Raw genomic sequence first — 17,171 nt, 5'->3', positions numbered from 1 at the left:
AATCATCAGCTCCCAAACACTAGCACAGACAGGAAGAAGAAAAAAACAAAACAAAAAAAGAGCACTGAGCCACAACGTAAGTGCCTTTCAAATTAAAATACAGAGGAAAAGGTAAGCTCCGATCTCGGACGTGCTCAGACGCTAAAAGGTGGGTTGTCAAAGCTCTGGACAGCACTCACATTACAGGGGAGATACAGCTAACACCTGCTGCAGTGGACAGACGCTCGTCCCTCAGTCAGGAAATGAAGACGAGAAGAGAACAGCAGTGACAGTAAGGTGAGCACAGCAGACCAACCTGGACCTCCTCAGACACAGGGAGGACGTCAGTCTTGTGAACGTTGCTTCATAGTAATGATCAATGAGAGAGCGCTGCTGCCCTCTGCTGCTTCAAATATCAACCATACACCTCAGCTGAGTCCCATTTCTACAATACATACTAACTGCAAAAACATACTGCGATGCATTTAGTATTTAGTATACTTGACACCCGCTCCATTAGAGGTCAATTAAACTGCAACTTTAGGAAGCCACTGCAAATTAAAGTGAACATCAACATGTTTTCCTAAAATAAATTTCTGAGAGGTTCCTGGACGAATTTCACCATCTACCATTTTTTTCCCCCAGCTCCTTTTTTTGTCCGCACACTCGACTGTTTGCGCATACCACAAAACTAACGCTGTCGTTAGGTGACGTGCATGATGCACTACAAATCAAAGTTAAGCTACGCTCAACTTCTGAGACATGTATAGATTCAGACACATTTTTTATGTAGCGTACACGACACGCTCCTACAAATTGCCCCTGCTACTTCTACAAGGGTTAGGTTTAGAATCTAAAAGACAAACCCACCAACGCAACGGCTATATGAATGCTAACTTAGGATTTTCTTCAAGGCTTCCAACTCCGGACCAAGGAGCAAAGGAGGGTAATCGTGGACTGATGTGTAGGTACAGTGGGCGAGTCATGTAGCTAGTGGGCAGGTCACATAGCTGCTCCAGCCACAGCTATACCTATACAACTTTATCAGCGCTTCAATGATGCCGTGAAGCATCAACCAATCCTGTGTTTGTGTTTCTAAACGTGGTACTGCGTTATTTTGCTAAGTTAGCTGACGCTGTGCTAGTTTTCTGTGTATTGTGGTGCACAAAAGTTTGCAATGGGGCGTGGCCGAATACAAACTATAGACAACTTTCAGTCCAGGTGGCGTGTTGCAAGTAAGAGACATGCAGAAGCCCGTGATGACATAACTAAGTCAATAAGGGGCCTGAGCAACACTTTGACGGCGTTTCAAGGTGGTCACGCTGTTGCTTTGTCCCTTGTAGTGTGAACACAGCATAAGGTCAGGGTTTTGTTCTCTTGCCCGGTAGGTAATTGAGTCAGGAATCTACTTGCCCAAAGTCAATTTTTACTTGCCCCTATAAAAGTGATTAATTAGAGATTATCAAATAATAACAAAGACTAAAGGTAACTCATGAAAAATGACTCCGTTATATCCACCTTGCTCTTACACAAACTGCACAATATACAGTTGGAGTTTCGGCCACATCCTCTAACACCATCCAAATGAACTGTTTCCAGGATATCTGAAACGCTCGCTTGCCCTCCAACTCTCAAACATTGTCTTTTCCCTTTGCCAAATTGCAAATGTTCTTTTTAACACTTTCCTGACAGGGCAAGAGAGCTGCTAGATTTACCAGCCTGACGTGGCATTTTACTTGCATCGGGCAATCAGGCAATCATTACTGTTGACCCCTGAAGGTTACCCTAAAAATATTTAGTCTGTATGGCGTGTCATTCGACCATGTAAGAGGGCAAAATTGTAGCTGTTTCAAGCAGCCAGACTTTAAAAGTGTGATGATTTGCCGACATCATAGAGAGGGACGACAGCGTTTGCTTGAGCTATGGTGATAATCACTTAAACATGGGGACTGCAGCACTACACGTTTCAGACAGCCATCATCGTCATGCTGACCTTGTTTGTCCACATGAAAAAGTGAAAGAAGGACTACTTTGTCACCTACACACACACCAAGCCAATTTGCATTAAATGGGTTTGAAGGATGGATTGACGACTTTAAAACGTTAAAAAAACTGGTCAGTTGCAGCTGATCCATTTACACCATCTGACAAGTGTGGAGGGAGATTTTTGATGCACTTCTGATGAAGCACCCGGATGCCTCCAGTGGATTTTAAATCCATACTACATACAAGTGTTTGACTATGTTCACACTAGCCTTTTTACGGACCTCTATATCACCATCTACAGAACACAAAATAGGAGTCAAGTGTCATTACAGGCTATATTCACTCTGAAAGTGGAGCAAAATCCCTCAATTAGGTTTGAGCAGTATCAAGCTAAGTAGATAGCATATACTATATAGAATAAGCATGTAGTATGGAATTGGGAAAATGGTTGACTTTTTTGCAACAGGACACAATAATTTGGTCACCAGGACAAATTCTGACCGTGAGACTCTCATTTTAATATGCTGTTTTCTAAGGGAACGCTTGCTTACAGAGCTTTAGCAACTCACCCCAGACACATTCTTCATTAAAACAATGCGAAAACAAAAAAAAGAGGGGGGAAGATCTTCCCCTGACAATCACACACAAGTTAAACAAGACAGGAAAAGACAGGTGCTTGATACAGTCTCAGTATATGAACTGAAGTGCTTTTCTAACTTACAGAAATACAGTACTAGTTTGTCTTTTACGACCGTCTGGTTCTGAAGTTTAGATCCTGTTCAAGTTTGTCTTGGTCAGTTAAAGAGTGGACCAGAACGAGGGAGGGGGCAGGAACAGAGGGCGGGGTGGTGGTGGTGCGAGGAAAATACAAAAGGTGCTTTAAGAAAAAAAAAGTTAAATTAAACAAATGTTTTCTTCTTTCCGATCACATTCACTCGAACACATGCAGACACATTTTGAATGTCTAATTAGCCTATCATGAAAACGTGTCAAAATAAAGTCAATTTTTTTTTTCAGAGCTTAAATTCTTGTCGTTTAAAGACGAGTCATGGTCCGTGCCATGTAGCGTGCGTAGCAGCAGCAGCAGTAGCAGCAGCAGCTAGGCCTATGAAAGACAAATTAATCCGCCAAGATGGGCATACTACCATTTGTACAAACAATAGTTTTTAATGGAATAAAATCCCATTTATTCGGGACTGAGGTACACAGCTAGGGTAATGCATCCAGTGGTTGGTCTTATGAATATGCAAACAAAAAAAGCAGGTGGTTTATGTTCGAAGGGTCTGAATGCACCTGACAAGTGAACTGTCCCTTTAAAAACATCCTATTTAACATCAGACTAAGATTTAATTTGGCTCCAAGTACATAAATAAACTCTCCAAACAGCTCCACATTTTTATTTTGGAAAACAAAATGATGGAGCTGCTGTACGTTATGAGTGAAAGGACAGGAGTTAAAGGGGACTGAGATGTTGTTAAACTGCTCACTGTGACTGGCAGACGGGCCAGTAAGACACAATCTGAGGGACCGAAGAGGACGTGGACAAAAAACACTGGAAACAGATCCGATAACAAAAAAGAATTAAGAAGTATAAACCAGTGAGAGGCAGATCTGTGTAAGGGACACTGCTGTTAGCTTTCATCCTCAGCGCTCACTCCAAAGGGGAAAACATTTATCTCGGTTAAGCCTAACAACAGTGGCTTACACTAAAAAAGCATCTATTTAAAGTCTAGAAGCCTGAACTGAGTCTATTACCACTAAATAATAAGAACATTTAACTCTCACTCTCAGCCATTCAGCAGTTTCGTTCTCTGCACATCCACAAATCTGTCCTCTCTGCGTGTCCTCATCCCTGCAGTTACTCTTCTACATCAACACTCAGCAGACAGGCAGCCAGACTTACATCAACCTCCATTTACAGTTACAGTTTTACCTTTCCTTTTTTTTTTTTTTTTTTAAAATATTTTTTATTAGCCACTTCCCCCCCCTACAACGCCCCCCTCCAAACCTCCTCGCTGTGTCTGCACTAGTCTGACTTGTCCCCGTCCTCTCCTCTGGGCGCTCTCTCTGCAGCTTCCCGGGCCTTGTCCTCCTTCACCGCCTGGGCCTGGCCGTGGGAGTAGTTGGCCAGGATGGAGGAGAGGGACAGCAGGCCGGAGCTGGAGGAGACGGCGGGCAGGGTGGGAGGGGTGAGGCCCAGGGGCAGCGGGGTCACAGGCAGGGCCAGGCCCTGGAGCTGGGACAGGTGTTGCACCTGGAGCTGTTGCTGAAAACACACGAATGGTGGACAGAAGTCAGAACTTCTCATTTGCATGTTTAAATTTGTGGCTAATCATGCGGCACAATGTTCTCACATTTAGTGCATATTTATGTTAACATTAATATTCTCCATTTCATTGCTTGAAATGTCTTGAAGTAATGACTACTTGCAGGGTTAGTTGGTGAACTACTGCAACTAGCGAGCTACACAATAACATCTTGACAGCTGTGCTTTTAGATACGTTCCCCCCTCTATTAAATATAAAAGGAGGCCCCCACATGCTTGAGCTTTACACTGCTGACTTGTATAATCAGAACAGACATGTCCTGTGATTTTCAGCCTTCTATGATTATACTTACCCTTTACAGCAGGTAAATCCTGACAGCTGAGAATATTACTGTCAGGTATTGTCCCCCCTCTATTAAATATGAAAGGAGGCTGAAAATCACAGGACATGTCTGTTCTGATGATACAAGTCAGCAATCCTGAAATGTTCTCTTCTATGATACACATTCTACATCTCGGAGGTGACGTCTTTCCAAATACAGGCTTCCTTCGCCTTTCAAACAGGGCAGAGCTCCGTGGGAAACAGTAGGAGAGACACAGCCCAAGGTGGAACCGGAATCTGACACAACACTGGAGGGAGAAGCGGCTGGACGCCGGACGAAAAAACAAGCGCGTCCCACCGAATGCGTGGCGCTACAGCGTCACTTTGGGTTGTGATGTCTACATTGAAAGTAATAGGTTTGTGTGCACAAAAGACGCTACATCTGAACGCCCCCCATGCACACACACACACACACACACACGCCTTAACCAAGGCGGAGGACAAAATCACCCAGGCAGCCCGCCTTTGTCTTAGATAGGCTGGGAAAACCCTGCTAGCCACCACAAACATGCTGGAGCTACCGAGTCAAAACTACCTAGCTTGCTAGTTCAGTCAGTACAATTTATTTATGGAGCTTATTTATAAAGTTTCTCATTTTATCACGACCCATTTCACATTATAACTAGGTATTTTCCAGGTCATAGCATTTTCCTCACTATTACTATATATTAAACTACCGGATAACAGCAAATACTAAACGATTCTGTTTGAACAAGAAACTTGTGTTAGAATATATCATCAAATTCACTTTGTTTCACTACATCAGTATCCTATTACACAGAAATTAACTCATCAAAACAAGATTTGTTTCTCATTATAAACTGATAAGTTGCCATGTTATTATAACACCCTTCACACACTGTTAAAGTTGGGTTAGGCAGTTTTATTTTGGCGTCACTGAGCAAATTTGCGATAATAATCTTTGAGCGTACTGTAATTCAAGTGGTCCGAGAGGTAACTTTTTTTCAAATTTTTCAAATTCTGTTTGTTTTTTCCCTCTCCAGAAAACTGCCTACATCAGAAATGACCAAAAAAAATCCACTCAGTACATGAAGAGTCACTGCAGCCTGCTGCCTTGAAAAATGGACAAGGTTTATGTTGTAATGGTTCGATTTAGTTTCAGTTCATGCTCTGCAAGAGACATGATTCGTCTATCATCTACATCCGCTTAAGTCTTTTATAAAGCTCACCCGTATAATGGAGTTCATCTCAGGGGGCGTGACTTGCTTGGCTCTCTCTATGGCGCCCATGACTTGTTGTTGATGCTGAAACAGATAACACACGGTCAGCTTTACATGTAATGCCTAAGCATGGCTGGGAATCTTAAGCAAAGAGAGGACAAGTGATGAGATTACGTATTTATATTGCTATTTATTTATAGTCTCAGGTTGAGATTGAACATATTTATGAATGAACACGTGAGTGTCATCACCTCTTGTGACAGGTAAGGCAGCACCTGAGCACAGATGCCATTCAGTCTCTTCACTATTTCAGCCTGAGGAGAAAAAAGGCGGGAAAAAAAGGTCAGATGAGCAAACTAACAAATATGAGCTACTACACGAAGGACTCATTGTAGGAGACGATAATTACCTGTTTGTGCATTTCAATGTTCAGCCCATAGGACATTTCATAGTACTGCAAAAACAAAAAGGGCGAAAAAGACACATACACACACACACACACACACACACATAAACCGAAGATGTAAACTTGTGGCACATTTTTTACACCTACACAAAAAACTAAGAAAACTTCTGTGTGCAGTACACAACACCAGAAAAAAAGCATACACATTTAAGTTTAGATAAGAATACACTTTGTAATTTGTGAACATAAATACTGTGTGTAGATTATGTACTGAGAAATCTATCTGTAATTGATCACTGGCTATTAGAGAAGCTTTAAAGGGACATGTCTGATCATGTGATGTGTGAACTCAAGGAAGCCACTATGTAAAACGCAATCTGAGATTATGTGCGACTAAATTAACAAACGGAGAGAATCTAGACATTCCTGGTGTGCACTGGAATTTCTGTGTTCACACTGCAACGCTAAGTGACTTTGGTTGGTATATTAGAGGAGATCAGATGAAGACAAACAGCCACATCGAACTGACGAGACTGAATGCGACACTTACCATGATATAGTGACGCTGCATCTCTGACTTTTCAGAAGCCAGTTTGTCACACTCCAACTTCAAACTAGGAAGAAAGAATATTAATATTTAATAGAAGTTGGTTTGTCGGCAAACGTGCATGTTGTCAGTGAAAGAATAGTTAGACATTTTGGGAATTTTATAATCTTTATACTAAGATGATCACTTGCTGACCCTGAGTGATATCATCTCACCATCTACCTCTTAGCACAGACGGCAAAGGAGTGTATTCCCCACAGTGTCTAACTATTAGTTTAATGCATGCAGTGTTATTCATCATCAGACTGTTTTGGTGTGAGTTGCCGAGTGCTGCAAATATCGGCTATACAGATGTCTGCCTTCTCTCCAATATAATGTAACTAAATGGTACTTGGCCTGTGGTTCTCAAAGCATCAAAAAAATGCCAATACATTTGAAAACTTCAACAGCAATGTCTCTTTACAGAAATCATGACCCAGTTACTCAAGATAATCCACAGACCTTGTTGTGAGCAGTTTCATATAGGAACTATTTTTTGTCTATGGAACTACACCTGCCAACTGCATCACCACACAGAAGGAAGTGTGCATCTACTCATAGACGAGTGGTTACTTCATGTGACAGTGCGAGATGTAAAAGTTAATGATGTCCTCCTCTGCTGCAGAGTCCTGCACTGGGTCGGGTACCTGCAAAAACAGCTGATTTGCAGGTGGTTTTTAAAAAAACATTTTTTCCTGGGTTCGGATCTGGGTGGAAAAAATAACATGCGGGTCGGATCGCGGGTTTTAGATAAACACATCAGTCATTAGTTCGGTAAACTACTGATAACTACCTTGGTCATTATTTACTCTCTGAGGATCGCCACCGCTATTTCGCAACGGTCACTGGTTCAGCTGTTTACACGCGTTTCACCATCTAATAACACAATTTGTGATTGGACGACAGAATCAACATGGCTGCCACCGTCTAACAAGCGCCTCTTCCAAAACAGTAAATAATTATTTAGGTATTTGAGAAATAAGTGGATAAAACGTACTACTATGACTTTATAATGTTTCTGAAGTGTTTCCCTGATGGATTACTTCTCTCCTCGATGGATTCTAAAAACACGTGACGGCCCGTAACTGCTGAACGTCGCTCTGGACAGAAAGTAAGTCTATTATTACACATGTAAAGTTCCTTTACATAGATTAAAAGTTTAAAAGCATTAAACGTAACAAACGAGTGCTTTTACACTCGTATGGGAGAAGAACACAGAGGGTTGATGATGGAGCTGAAGTCAGGTTTTTATTGTGAGAGCTGCTTCATTCAGGTCGTTGTTCACTTACTGGCACCTTAACTGTGGCGATATGCTGTTCAATATTCAGCCAATATGACCCAAAATGATTACTTTAAATCCAGGTTACGGGTCGGGCTGCGGGTCGTGTTTCAACGGGTCGGACCGGGTTGCGGTACTAATTGGCCTGCTGCGCGGGTTTGCGGTTCGGGGGCGGGTTTGTACGTCGCCGGGTCAGGGCGGATCTTGAAAACTGGACCCGTACAGGACTCTGCTCTGCTGCGCTTCAACGTTACCTAACTCAGTAATGCAAGGTGAGCTAACAGTAGATGCATGCTTCCTTCTGCATAGTGATACAATTGGTGGGTGCAATTTAGTAGAAAGAAAATAGTTCCTACATGAAACTGCTCACAACAAGGCCTGTGGATTATCTTGAGTAACCACATCATGATTTATTTGAGTTTTTCAAATGTATTTTTTGGCACTTTAAGAACCACAAGCTGAGTGCCATCTGGTTCCATTATAATGGAGAGAAGGCAGACATCTCTACAGCCGCTATCTTCAACAACTCACAAATAACACCACAAGTAAGAGGAAAATTATGTATATTTGGTTTTGATTACACTACACTGAGCATCCTAATGCCAGCAAATGAACTTTGACTCTAATGAATTCTATTGACTAGATTAAGAAGGGCTAGGATGCAACAATATTTTAAAGCCCAGTTCAGACCAAAGATTCGCAATAAGACAAAACAGTTTTAGAACATTGTAGAGAGATCCAGTGGTGTGAACTGGCCACTCTAAGCTCGACTCAAGCTGGGTGATGGTGTCACCTGCTTGTAGGGAAGTCTGCTGGTCAAGATAAAAAGACCACAGACGGAGTGTTTGCTTTCTGCAGCAGGTGCTCCGTCGCTGCTGAGCCCTCTGTTGCTGTCCTCACGTGTGCCGGTGTCGGATGATGGGTTTGCTGCTGCTGCTTGGTGTATGTGCTTATGGCCCCTTACACACACACTCTCATTGACTGATTAATTGGCACTGGTTATTTATATTATTGTGGCGTATTTATCATGAATACAGTCCATCTGATGCTTTAGGTTTGTCGCCATTTCATCACTAATACAAATGCAACTATCATCACTATCCTCATTCATATTTTAAGAGGCTACAAATTATATTCAGCCACAAAATGAGCCTGAAAAGCTGCAAAGCAGAACAGCAGAACAGAGAGTTGTTGCAAAGAGATGATACACCATCTCCTCTAGTTGCACTGGTGTGAACCGGCAGGTTTTTAGAACGTTGCAGAATGGCACGTTGCAAGTAGTTTCCTGTTTCAACTCATCTCTTTGCAAATCTTTGGTCTGAACTAGACTTTAAAAGCCAGTAACAACAACCAGTATTTTCCTATACGTAGCGGCTTTAGACAGACAATTCCAAAGACACATCTATGTTGAGACAGCTGATATGCCAAGTGTCACACTCCCACAAAATGAGGAAGAAGCTAAATGAACTCACTATGAACTCAATATAAGATGTATTTTTTAATAGGCAGAAAGCTGCCTTGCAAAGAGATATTCCACTAACGTCAGTTGCATTTGTCATAATAATAAACCTTGGGACAATGTTTCAGACTGAAATAATATTAAGTGTGTGCATGGCTGTGTTAACCGCATACCTGTGGTACTGTGCTTGGAGGAACTGGAACTCATCCTTGATGCGGTCACAGGAGTCAGAAGTGGTGAACTTGAGAGGTTGACTGGACTGAGAGGACGCCTGGAGAACAGAACAACATGATCGATTCTTATAAAGTCACATAGGGGCCTAAATTACATCCACAAAGGCCCCTGCATCCAGGTCGAGGCCCTCAGTGTGAAACCAGACTCTGGATGCTTACACATTCCCCAACCAGTCTAGCAATAAAGGAATTGAGAATGCCCTTTTCAGATACTGGTTCCACTGGTGTATATGTCTGTGTCCTGCTGCTGAAAGTGTGTGTGTTTGGGTTTGTTTAGAGACAGCAGTTGACCTCTGAGATTAACCCTTTGAGAGGATAGCTAAAATGAAGGTCAGCCTAAACGGGGCGTGCGGGGAGTGCGGGGAGTGCGGGCGTACAGTATAAATTGAGATACAGAACGAGATGCTGTGTTTAATTTGTTGACAAATTGATACGCAACATCTGTCTTTAGAAACCCACGGGGCTGTTTCAGGACCGCGCAGCGTGGTGATTGAGGAAATGTGTTTAAAGGAGGCGAGATTAAAGCAGGTTGACCATATGTGAGAAGTATTTAGAGGCTGCGTTAGAAGTCTGGTTATGTATTGACTACACTTAAACCATCAATCCAAAGCTTTAATCCAGGGTTTATCCAGTTCCCTAAACCTCATTACTCTCTAAATAAGTGGCACAAGGGCGAGAGGTTTCAGGCGGGATTACAGGGCTGAACAGAGAGGATGGAGTCACCCGGTTACACATGTCAAAACCCTGCATCCGAAATACACAGTGCACTAGTGTAGTGCCAAAACTATACTGTAACATTTGTGATACTAAACAATTAATCAATTGGCTTAATGGATAATTAAAATAACAAATAATTAAAATAACAAATAATTAAAATAATAAATATTCACCTTTTCCTGCTCCTCAAAATTTCAGAATATATATCTTTGTGTTTCTAAATGTTGGTCAGCCTGAGCAAGTTATTTGACATTTTCTAGACTAAAAGATTTTTTATGATATGTTAATAAATAATGAACAGATTGGTCAATAATAAAAATAACTGTCAGTCACAGCTCTGCAGAAATACATGCATGTTTGGAGAGCATGCATGTCTCTCTTTAGGAAGATCATGCTTGCCTCAGAAACAGGAACAGCTGTCACATGTTGAAACTAACCAACAAGTATATACATGTGTCTGTTTGTTTTTTTTTTAACATAAACTTCATCTGCAACCTTATATGACCATGAGACACCACAATGTGAGTATTTGCGGCGGTGCTTCAGTTAATGGTCTGTGTTATTTTGTGCGTGCAGTGCAGCACTTTTCTCAACTGTGGTTTGCAAGGGTCATTTCCTGCTCTGGGTGTTCATTGTTTCATGTTGGGGTTTTGGGCTTTAGTTGGTCATGAAATTCTAATATTATATGTAACAAGTAATAAAATAAGAACAGGGCTGCACACAGTTACTTTCTTTATAGATTAATCTGTTGCTTGTTTCTTTAATTAATCATTTGGTTGATAAAGTGTCAGAGAATAGTCAGAAAACAAAGTGAGACATTCCCATCACGGAGTCTCAGAGCACCGTATGACACACTGAAACTGACTGTTGTTACCCACCAACAGTCCAAAACCAAAAGACACTCAGTTTACCATCATGAAAGACAAAGAAAACCAGCATATATGCACATTTGAAAAGCTGTAACCAGTGAGTTTTAACTATTTTTGCTTGAAAAATGACACAAAGCAAATAATCGTTACTACAACTGCAATAATCCATTGACAGAAAATTAGCAACTATTTTGATAACCGAATAATAATCTTAGTCTTTGCAGAGATAGATGCTAATATTTTTGGTATATTTCTGGCCTCACGGACTACTAAGCACCGAAACTGGGTTGCCAAAATACATTTTTAATGGCCCAAATGTGAACCTGTGTAAAAATATAAGGAAATAATCTACTTCTGGGCAATATTAAAACAATTTTAAAAAGAATTGTGACAGGGAGGGATATAATTTGAGAGGAAAACTAAATCTAAAAAAAAAGCATTGTGTTTGTACAACCTTGAAAAGTATGTGCATCTCAGTGTGTGGGGTCGATCTATAAAAAACAACTATAGGGCACTTTTAAAAGAAGTACAGACACAGTATATCTAGGAGGCATGCAGACGAAGAAGAGCTTATACTGATGGGCTGGTTTATCTAATTATCTGGGGTCGTTTGAGATGGGGTCTGTATATTTCATATATAAGACTGTAGTTTATTTATCTATGTCAATGGTTGTACATTAGTTTGGGATAGTTGTTGACAATTTTTTGCTCAAAATTAAGTCATTCATTGATTCGTTTATTCAAAATATAGCCTACAGAAAAAGCAATTTAATGCAGCTTCACAGCCTTCCTTACATGTTACACTTCAATGAATGAAGAACATTAACAGAATTTTAAAAATCTTTATAAGCATATGGCATATTCAGGAAGAGACACTAATATTATTAAGCCACCAAGCCCCTAAATTTGGTGGCCACACAGTAACTTTTTGTGGCCACGGGCCATTGGGCTACAGTTAATGTCAAATCCTTTTTTGTTTGAGCAAAAATGATGAACACACTCTGGTTTCAGCTTTTTAAATGTGAGGATTTATTGCTCTTCGTTGTTTAATATAACTGAACTGGATAGTGGATACTGAAGATTTCTACTTGTGTGACAGGCCTTTTTCACTATTTTCTGACATTTTACAGACCAAATGATTAATCAGAGCCTGAATCATTTCACCTCTGCACATTTTTACCAAAAAAATAACACCGATTAGCATGCAAACTGCTGTAACTTGACCCACTACTGTTGGGAGTGTTTCCAGTGGTGCTTCAGTTAAGGCCTTGGTCAGTAAGTATTTGTGTGCACCTGTGCACCTCCTTCCTGATGTATGTAACCTTGGAAAGGCTCCTTTTCTTGTTTATATTTTATTTATTTAACCTTTATTTAACCAGGAAGTCCCATTGAGATTGAAACTCTCTTTTACAAGAGAGACCCGGCCAAGGTAGCAACAAATACAACATATAATACAAAAATCCACAGTACAACAACAACTATTCAAACATAGTGGCCTCTCAAGAAAAAAACACATCTGTCACAACATTCTTTATGATGCCCTTAAATTCATCAATAGATAAGTGTTTCTAATTTTAGATATTTTTGTTGTTCTGTTGGTTGCTGACAGAAACTACTTAATGCATTTAGTTTGGCATTAGTCATGACTTCTAGACTGTTATACTGATCATACAGCATGATTTACCTGCAGCTTTTTGGGGCCTTGTAAAGCAGGTATTTGTCTGACTTTGCATTAATTTTCAACCTCTGCAATGCTGTTTCAGGAGGTCATTTCAATTAAATAATTTCAAATCTTTTTCCACAGGGTGTCCAAATAGTTTTGTCAAAGCCATAGGTAGCATATAACTACATTTGTTGTGCCATTATATCAATGCGACTTGGTTTGTTGACAGTAAAAACACTATATTAAGCTAACAAACTAAGAACATCATGCTAACTTACTCACAGACTAAACCATAAAGTTGAATTAGCTGTTTTGACTAACAGCTAGCTAACTGCAGACTGTGTTTGCAGCCGGATATAAGACTTTTGAAAATGTCTCCTTGGTCTTTAGGTAAGTGTGATAGGCCTTTTTCACTAGTTTCTACCATTTTACAGACCAAATGATCAATCACCTAATGGATAGATGATAATAATCTTAAGTTTCAGCCTGAAACATTTCACCTCTGCATATTTTTACCAAAAAATAATACTGATTAGCATGCAAACTGCTGTAACTTGATCCACCATTGTGTTTCCAGTGGTGCTTCAGCTATGAAAGGCTCCTTTTTTATTACTTAATGGGCGTTGACAGAGACTACTTGATGCATTCAGTTTGACATCAGTTGGTCATGACTTCTAGATAATGATAATAACCATATAGCTTGATTTACCTGAAGCTTTTTAGGGCCTTGTAAAGCAGTTATTTGTCTAACACTGCATCGCTGTTTCAGCCCAATATTTGCAGCCGTACAGGTCATTATAATTAAATAATTTCAAATCTTTTTCCACAGGGTGTCCAAATTGTTTTCTCACAGCAAAAGGGTTTTATATAACTACATTTGCTGAGCCCTTATATCAATGCGACTTGGTTTGTTGACAGTAGAAACACTATATTAAGCTAACAAACTCAGAACATCATGCTAACTTACTCACAGACTAAATGTATTTTGTGTGCACCTCTTTCCTGACTTATACATCCTCTGTAAGGCTCCTTTTCTTCTCTTGGTGGCTGTTGACAGACTACAATAATGCATTTAGTTTGGCATTAGTTAGACATGACTTCTAGATTGTTATAATAATCATATTGCATGATTCATCTGCAGCTTTTTGGGGCCTTGTAAAGCAGTTATTTGCCAAACTTTGCTTCAATTTTCAACCTTTGCAATGCTCTTTCAGCCCAATACAGGCCATTTTAATTAAATAATTTCAAATCTTTGTCCCAATTGTTTTGTCAAAGCCAGAAATTGTATATAACTGCATTTGCTGTGCCCTTATATTAATGCTACTTGGTTTGTTGACAGTAGAAACACTGAAGTAAGCTAACAAACATCATGCTAACTTACTCACAGTCTAAACCATATAGTTAAATTAGCTGTTTTGACTAACAGCTAGCTAACGGCAGACTGTGTTTGCAGCCAAATATAAGACTTTAAGTGTTATAGTTGGTATTTATATTAATTTAAACTCCATATCTAAAGTCTGTCCTGCACTATGACGGTACAAATGTGTTGAGGAGCTGTGGAGAGGTCTGGCATTGTGAGGCTGACAGCTACCTGCAGCCAGCACAGCTAGTATCAGCTGTCGGTTGCTAGCTAGCCGTTAGCTCAGCTCGCTTCACTTGCTTAGTTTGCTGCTGGGACAAGTTGAACTAGCAAACTTACCGAGTGCCTGGATTGAGGAAACATCATGTCAGCAGTGTGTGTCGCCGTGTTCCCTTGGTCTAGTCGAATCACCGGGCTAGCTGGCTAAGCTAACAGGTCTCCAGATATTATTAAATGATTGGAGACGCTATTCGCACTTTGTACTCTGTCATCGTTTAAAATAACGTTAGCTAACGTCAAAGCAGCGGGAGCCGAAGATCGTCCTCTGGTCTTTGCTGTCGGGTAAACCGCTGCCTCCGAGGATGAGCGGGCTAACAAGAATAAAAGGGTCTTCAAAGGGACATCAGGTTTTTTTGGAATAACGTTAACGTTACACCTCCCCGGGGAAACCCTGGATGTTGACACATGAGCCCCCGACTTTCCTCTGCTTTGAAGAGAAGAGCAGCATCACCCGGAAAACAAACCGACCAGCGGAGGAGCGGGCGCCCCGTGTGACACAGAGCTGAACTGAACCTCAGCACAGCAGCCTGCAGGGCCGGAGCACAGACCTCTGGGGCCCCCAGCCACTGTCTGACACAGGGGGGGTTAGATTACCTGATTCACTGTGCATCAGTGCTTTTAGTTAGTTGATTAATTGCTATTTAGTAAAGGAATTTGCACCACTAGAGTTCTGGATTAACTAAAGGGGTGACATACTCGCTGTATTTTGGACACATTAAAGCAAGTTCACCTTGCTGGCTTAATACTTGCACACACCAGTTTGATTACTGGCTTTGTCTCTGAGGGAGGGTCTTATGGGTCACAACAAATCTGATTGATGCTTTTTGGAGCAATCATTCCAGAGAAATCATGAAAAAACTACCAAGATACACTGTGTCTGCTCTATTTCAGAGTGCCGGAGCACTGCTTAAAGGGAAATTTCAGTTTATTTCAACCTGTCTCCTATCGCCTTAAAGTGACTAGTGACATAAAAATAATAGTTAGCATGTTAGCCGTTAGCCTAGATACAGCCGGGGCGCATAGTAGCGTCAGACCTGTTAAAACGTAAGTGAACGGGCATACTTCAAGTGCAAAGTTAGTCCACTAAACAAGCTTTTTTCCACAAAGACCACCTCATATCGTTAGGATAAATGTCAGAGAACATATAGAAAACGACATGTAAACGTGTTGTCTTACCTTGCCGGTGTGGTGCCATGTTTGTTTACCATTTAGCTCTGCTTTCCAAAACGCGGCTGAAATATTGCGAGAACAAGCAGCGATCTCATACCAACATTTATCCTAACGGTATGAGGCGGTCTTTGTGGAAAAAAAGCTTGTTTAGTGGACTAACTTTGCACTTGAAGTATGCCCGTTCACTTATGTTTGAACAGGTCTGACGCTACTATGCGCCCCGGCTGTATCTAGGCTAACGGCTAACATGCTAACTATTATTTTTATGTCACTAGTCACTTGAAACAAATTTAGGACGATAGGAGACAGGTTGAAATAAACCGAAATTTCCCTTTAACACATAACAGCCAGGGCTGGGAAGGCTGACGTACACCTCTCTAGAAATGTAACTACACATCACAGTGATGTGGACCTCCTGTCTATTTCTGTAAGCTGAAACCATTTCCCTCAGTGGAAACAAAGCTTTTATTTACTTTAATTTCACAGATAAGAAACAATAAATTGTGAAGACAATAAAGCCTCCACAAAAATAGCATTTTAAGTCTTGTGTGTGATTTATCCTGGTTTCATATGAACAGAAGAAAGAACCGCTGATTGCTAGGCTAATTTATACAATGTAAAATGCCATAGGCTTGTGCTAATAATGTTAACATGTTGTATTTGTTTGGAAAACATGTTTAGTATAAGACAGTTGTTTTGTCAGTGAACCTTGTGAGATGTAATGGAGCTGAATTTTGTAACGTTACCTTTGTTAAATGTTGCTGTTGTCCCTGGCTGCATATGAGTAGAGAAAAAGTCTGCTAGCTGCTAGGCTAATTTATACAATGTAAAATGCCATAGGCTTGTGCTAATAATATTAGCATGTTGCATTTGTGGGGAAAATGTGTCCAGATAAAAACAAGTGTTTGTCTGTGAATGATGTGAGTTATAGAGAAGCTGATTTGTGTACTTGTGTTTGAAATTGTTGCAATTAAGCCATGTTTAATGTGTGTTTTGAATCAATTTAACTTAACAGCGCTTCACAGAAACCCAGACACCAACGAGTGTTTTGTAGGTGTAACTGCAGAGTGACACAGACACACGGCCGCACAAGTATTAATGCTCACAACGGCATAGGCTCTGCATAGCACTCAAGTATAAATCCCGCTTCAGTCAGCGGCAGCAACCACTTAATTGTCAGATGACAAAACAAACAACAATGTTGGCCTATGGGGCAAAAGCCAGGGGCGTAAATGTAGACACTGCATGCAGTCGCGATTGCATTGGGGTGCTGAGGGGGAGGGGCCCATATCTCTATGGGCCCCTCCCCCTCAGCACCCCAATGCAATCGCGGAATCGAGCAATCGAGCAGGCCCT

At 40.9% G+C, this 17,171-nt stretch overlaps 1 protein-coding gene across 1 annotated transcript; it reads right to left on the bottom strand.

The window, feature by feature from the left end:
* Positions 1 to 3,904: 3,904 nt before the first annotated feature.
* LOC117267161 (TLE family member 5-like) lies at positions 3,905 to 15,063 on the bottom strand. Its single transcript, XM_033642870.2, has 7 exons — positions 14,706 to 15,063; positions 9,698 to 9,795; positions 6,751 to 6,814; positions 6,204 to 6,248; positions 6,046 to 6,108; positions 5,804 to 5,878; positions 3,905 to 4,231 (listed from the first exon to the last, which is right to left on the bottom strand). The coding sequence occupies exons 1-7, from the start codon at positions 14,730 to 14,732 to the stop codon at positions 3,992 to 3,994; spliced, it is 612 nt and encodes a 203-aa protein (XP_033498761.1). The 5' UTR covers positions 14,733 to 15,063; the 3' UTR covers positions 3,905 to 3,991.
* Between the last annotated feature and the right edge of the window lie 2,108 nt (positions 15,064 to 17,171).

Source organism: Epinephelus lanceolatus, chromosome 15 (genome assembly GCF_041903045.1).
Source record: "Epinephelus lanceolatus isolate andai-2023 chromosome 15, ASM4190304v1, whole genome shotgun sequence".
Lineage (NCBI taxonomy): Eukaryota > Metazoa > Chordata > Actinopteri > Perciformes > Serranidae > Epinephelus > Epinephelus lanceolatus.
This window is presented reverse-complemented; position numbering and strand designations above follow the sequence as displayed.

What these genes read in the sequence shown, in the direction of transcription:
- LOC117267161 (XM_033642870.2), bottom strand. Translation starts at nt 14,732, where the DNA reads ATGATGTTTCCTCAATCCAGGCACTCG. An exon ending in TTCCTCAATCCAGGCACTCG is followed by an intron (nt 9,796 to 14,705) that starts GTAAGTTTGCTA and finishes TCTGTTCTCCAG; the next exon opens with GCGTCCTCTCAGTCCAGTCA. An exon ending in CTCCAAGCACAGTACCACAG is followed by an intron (nt 6,815 to 9,697) that starts GTATGCGGTTAA and finishes CTTTCTTCCTAG; the next exon opens with TTTGAAGTTGGAGTGTGACA.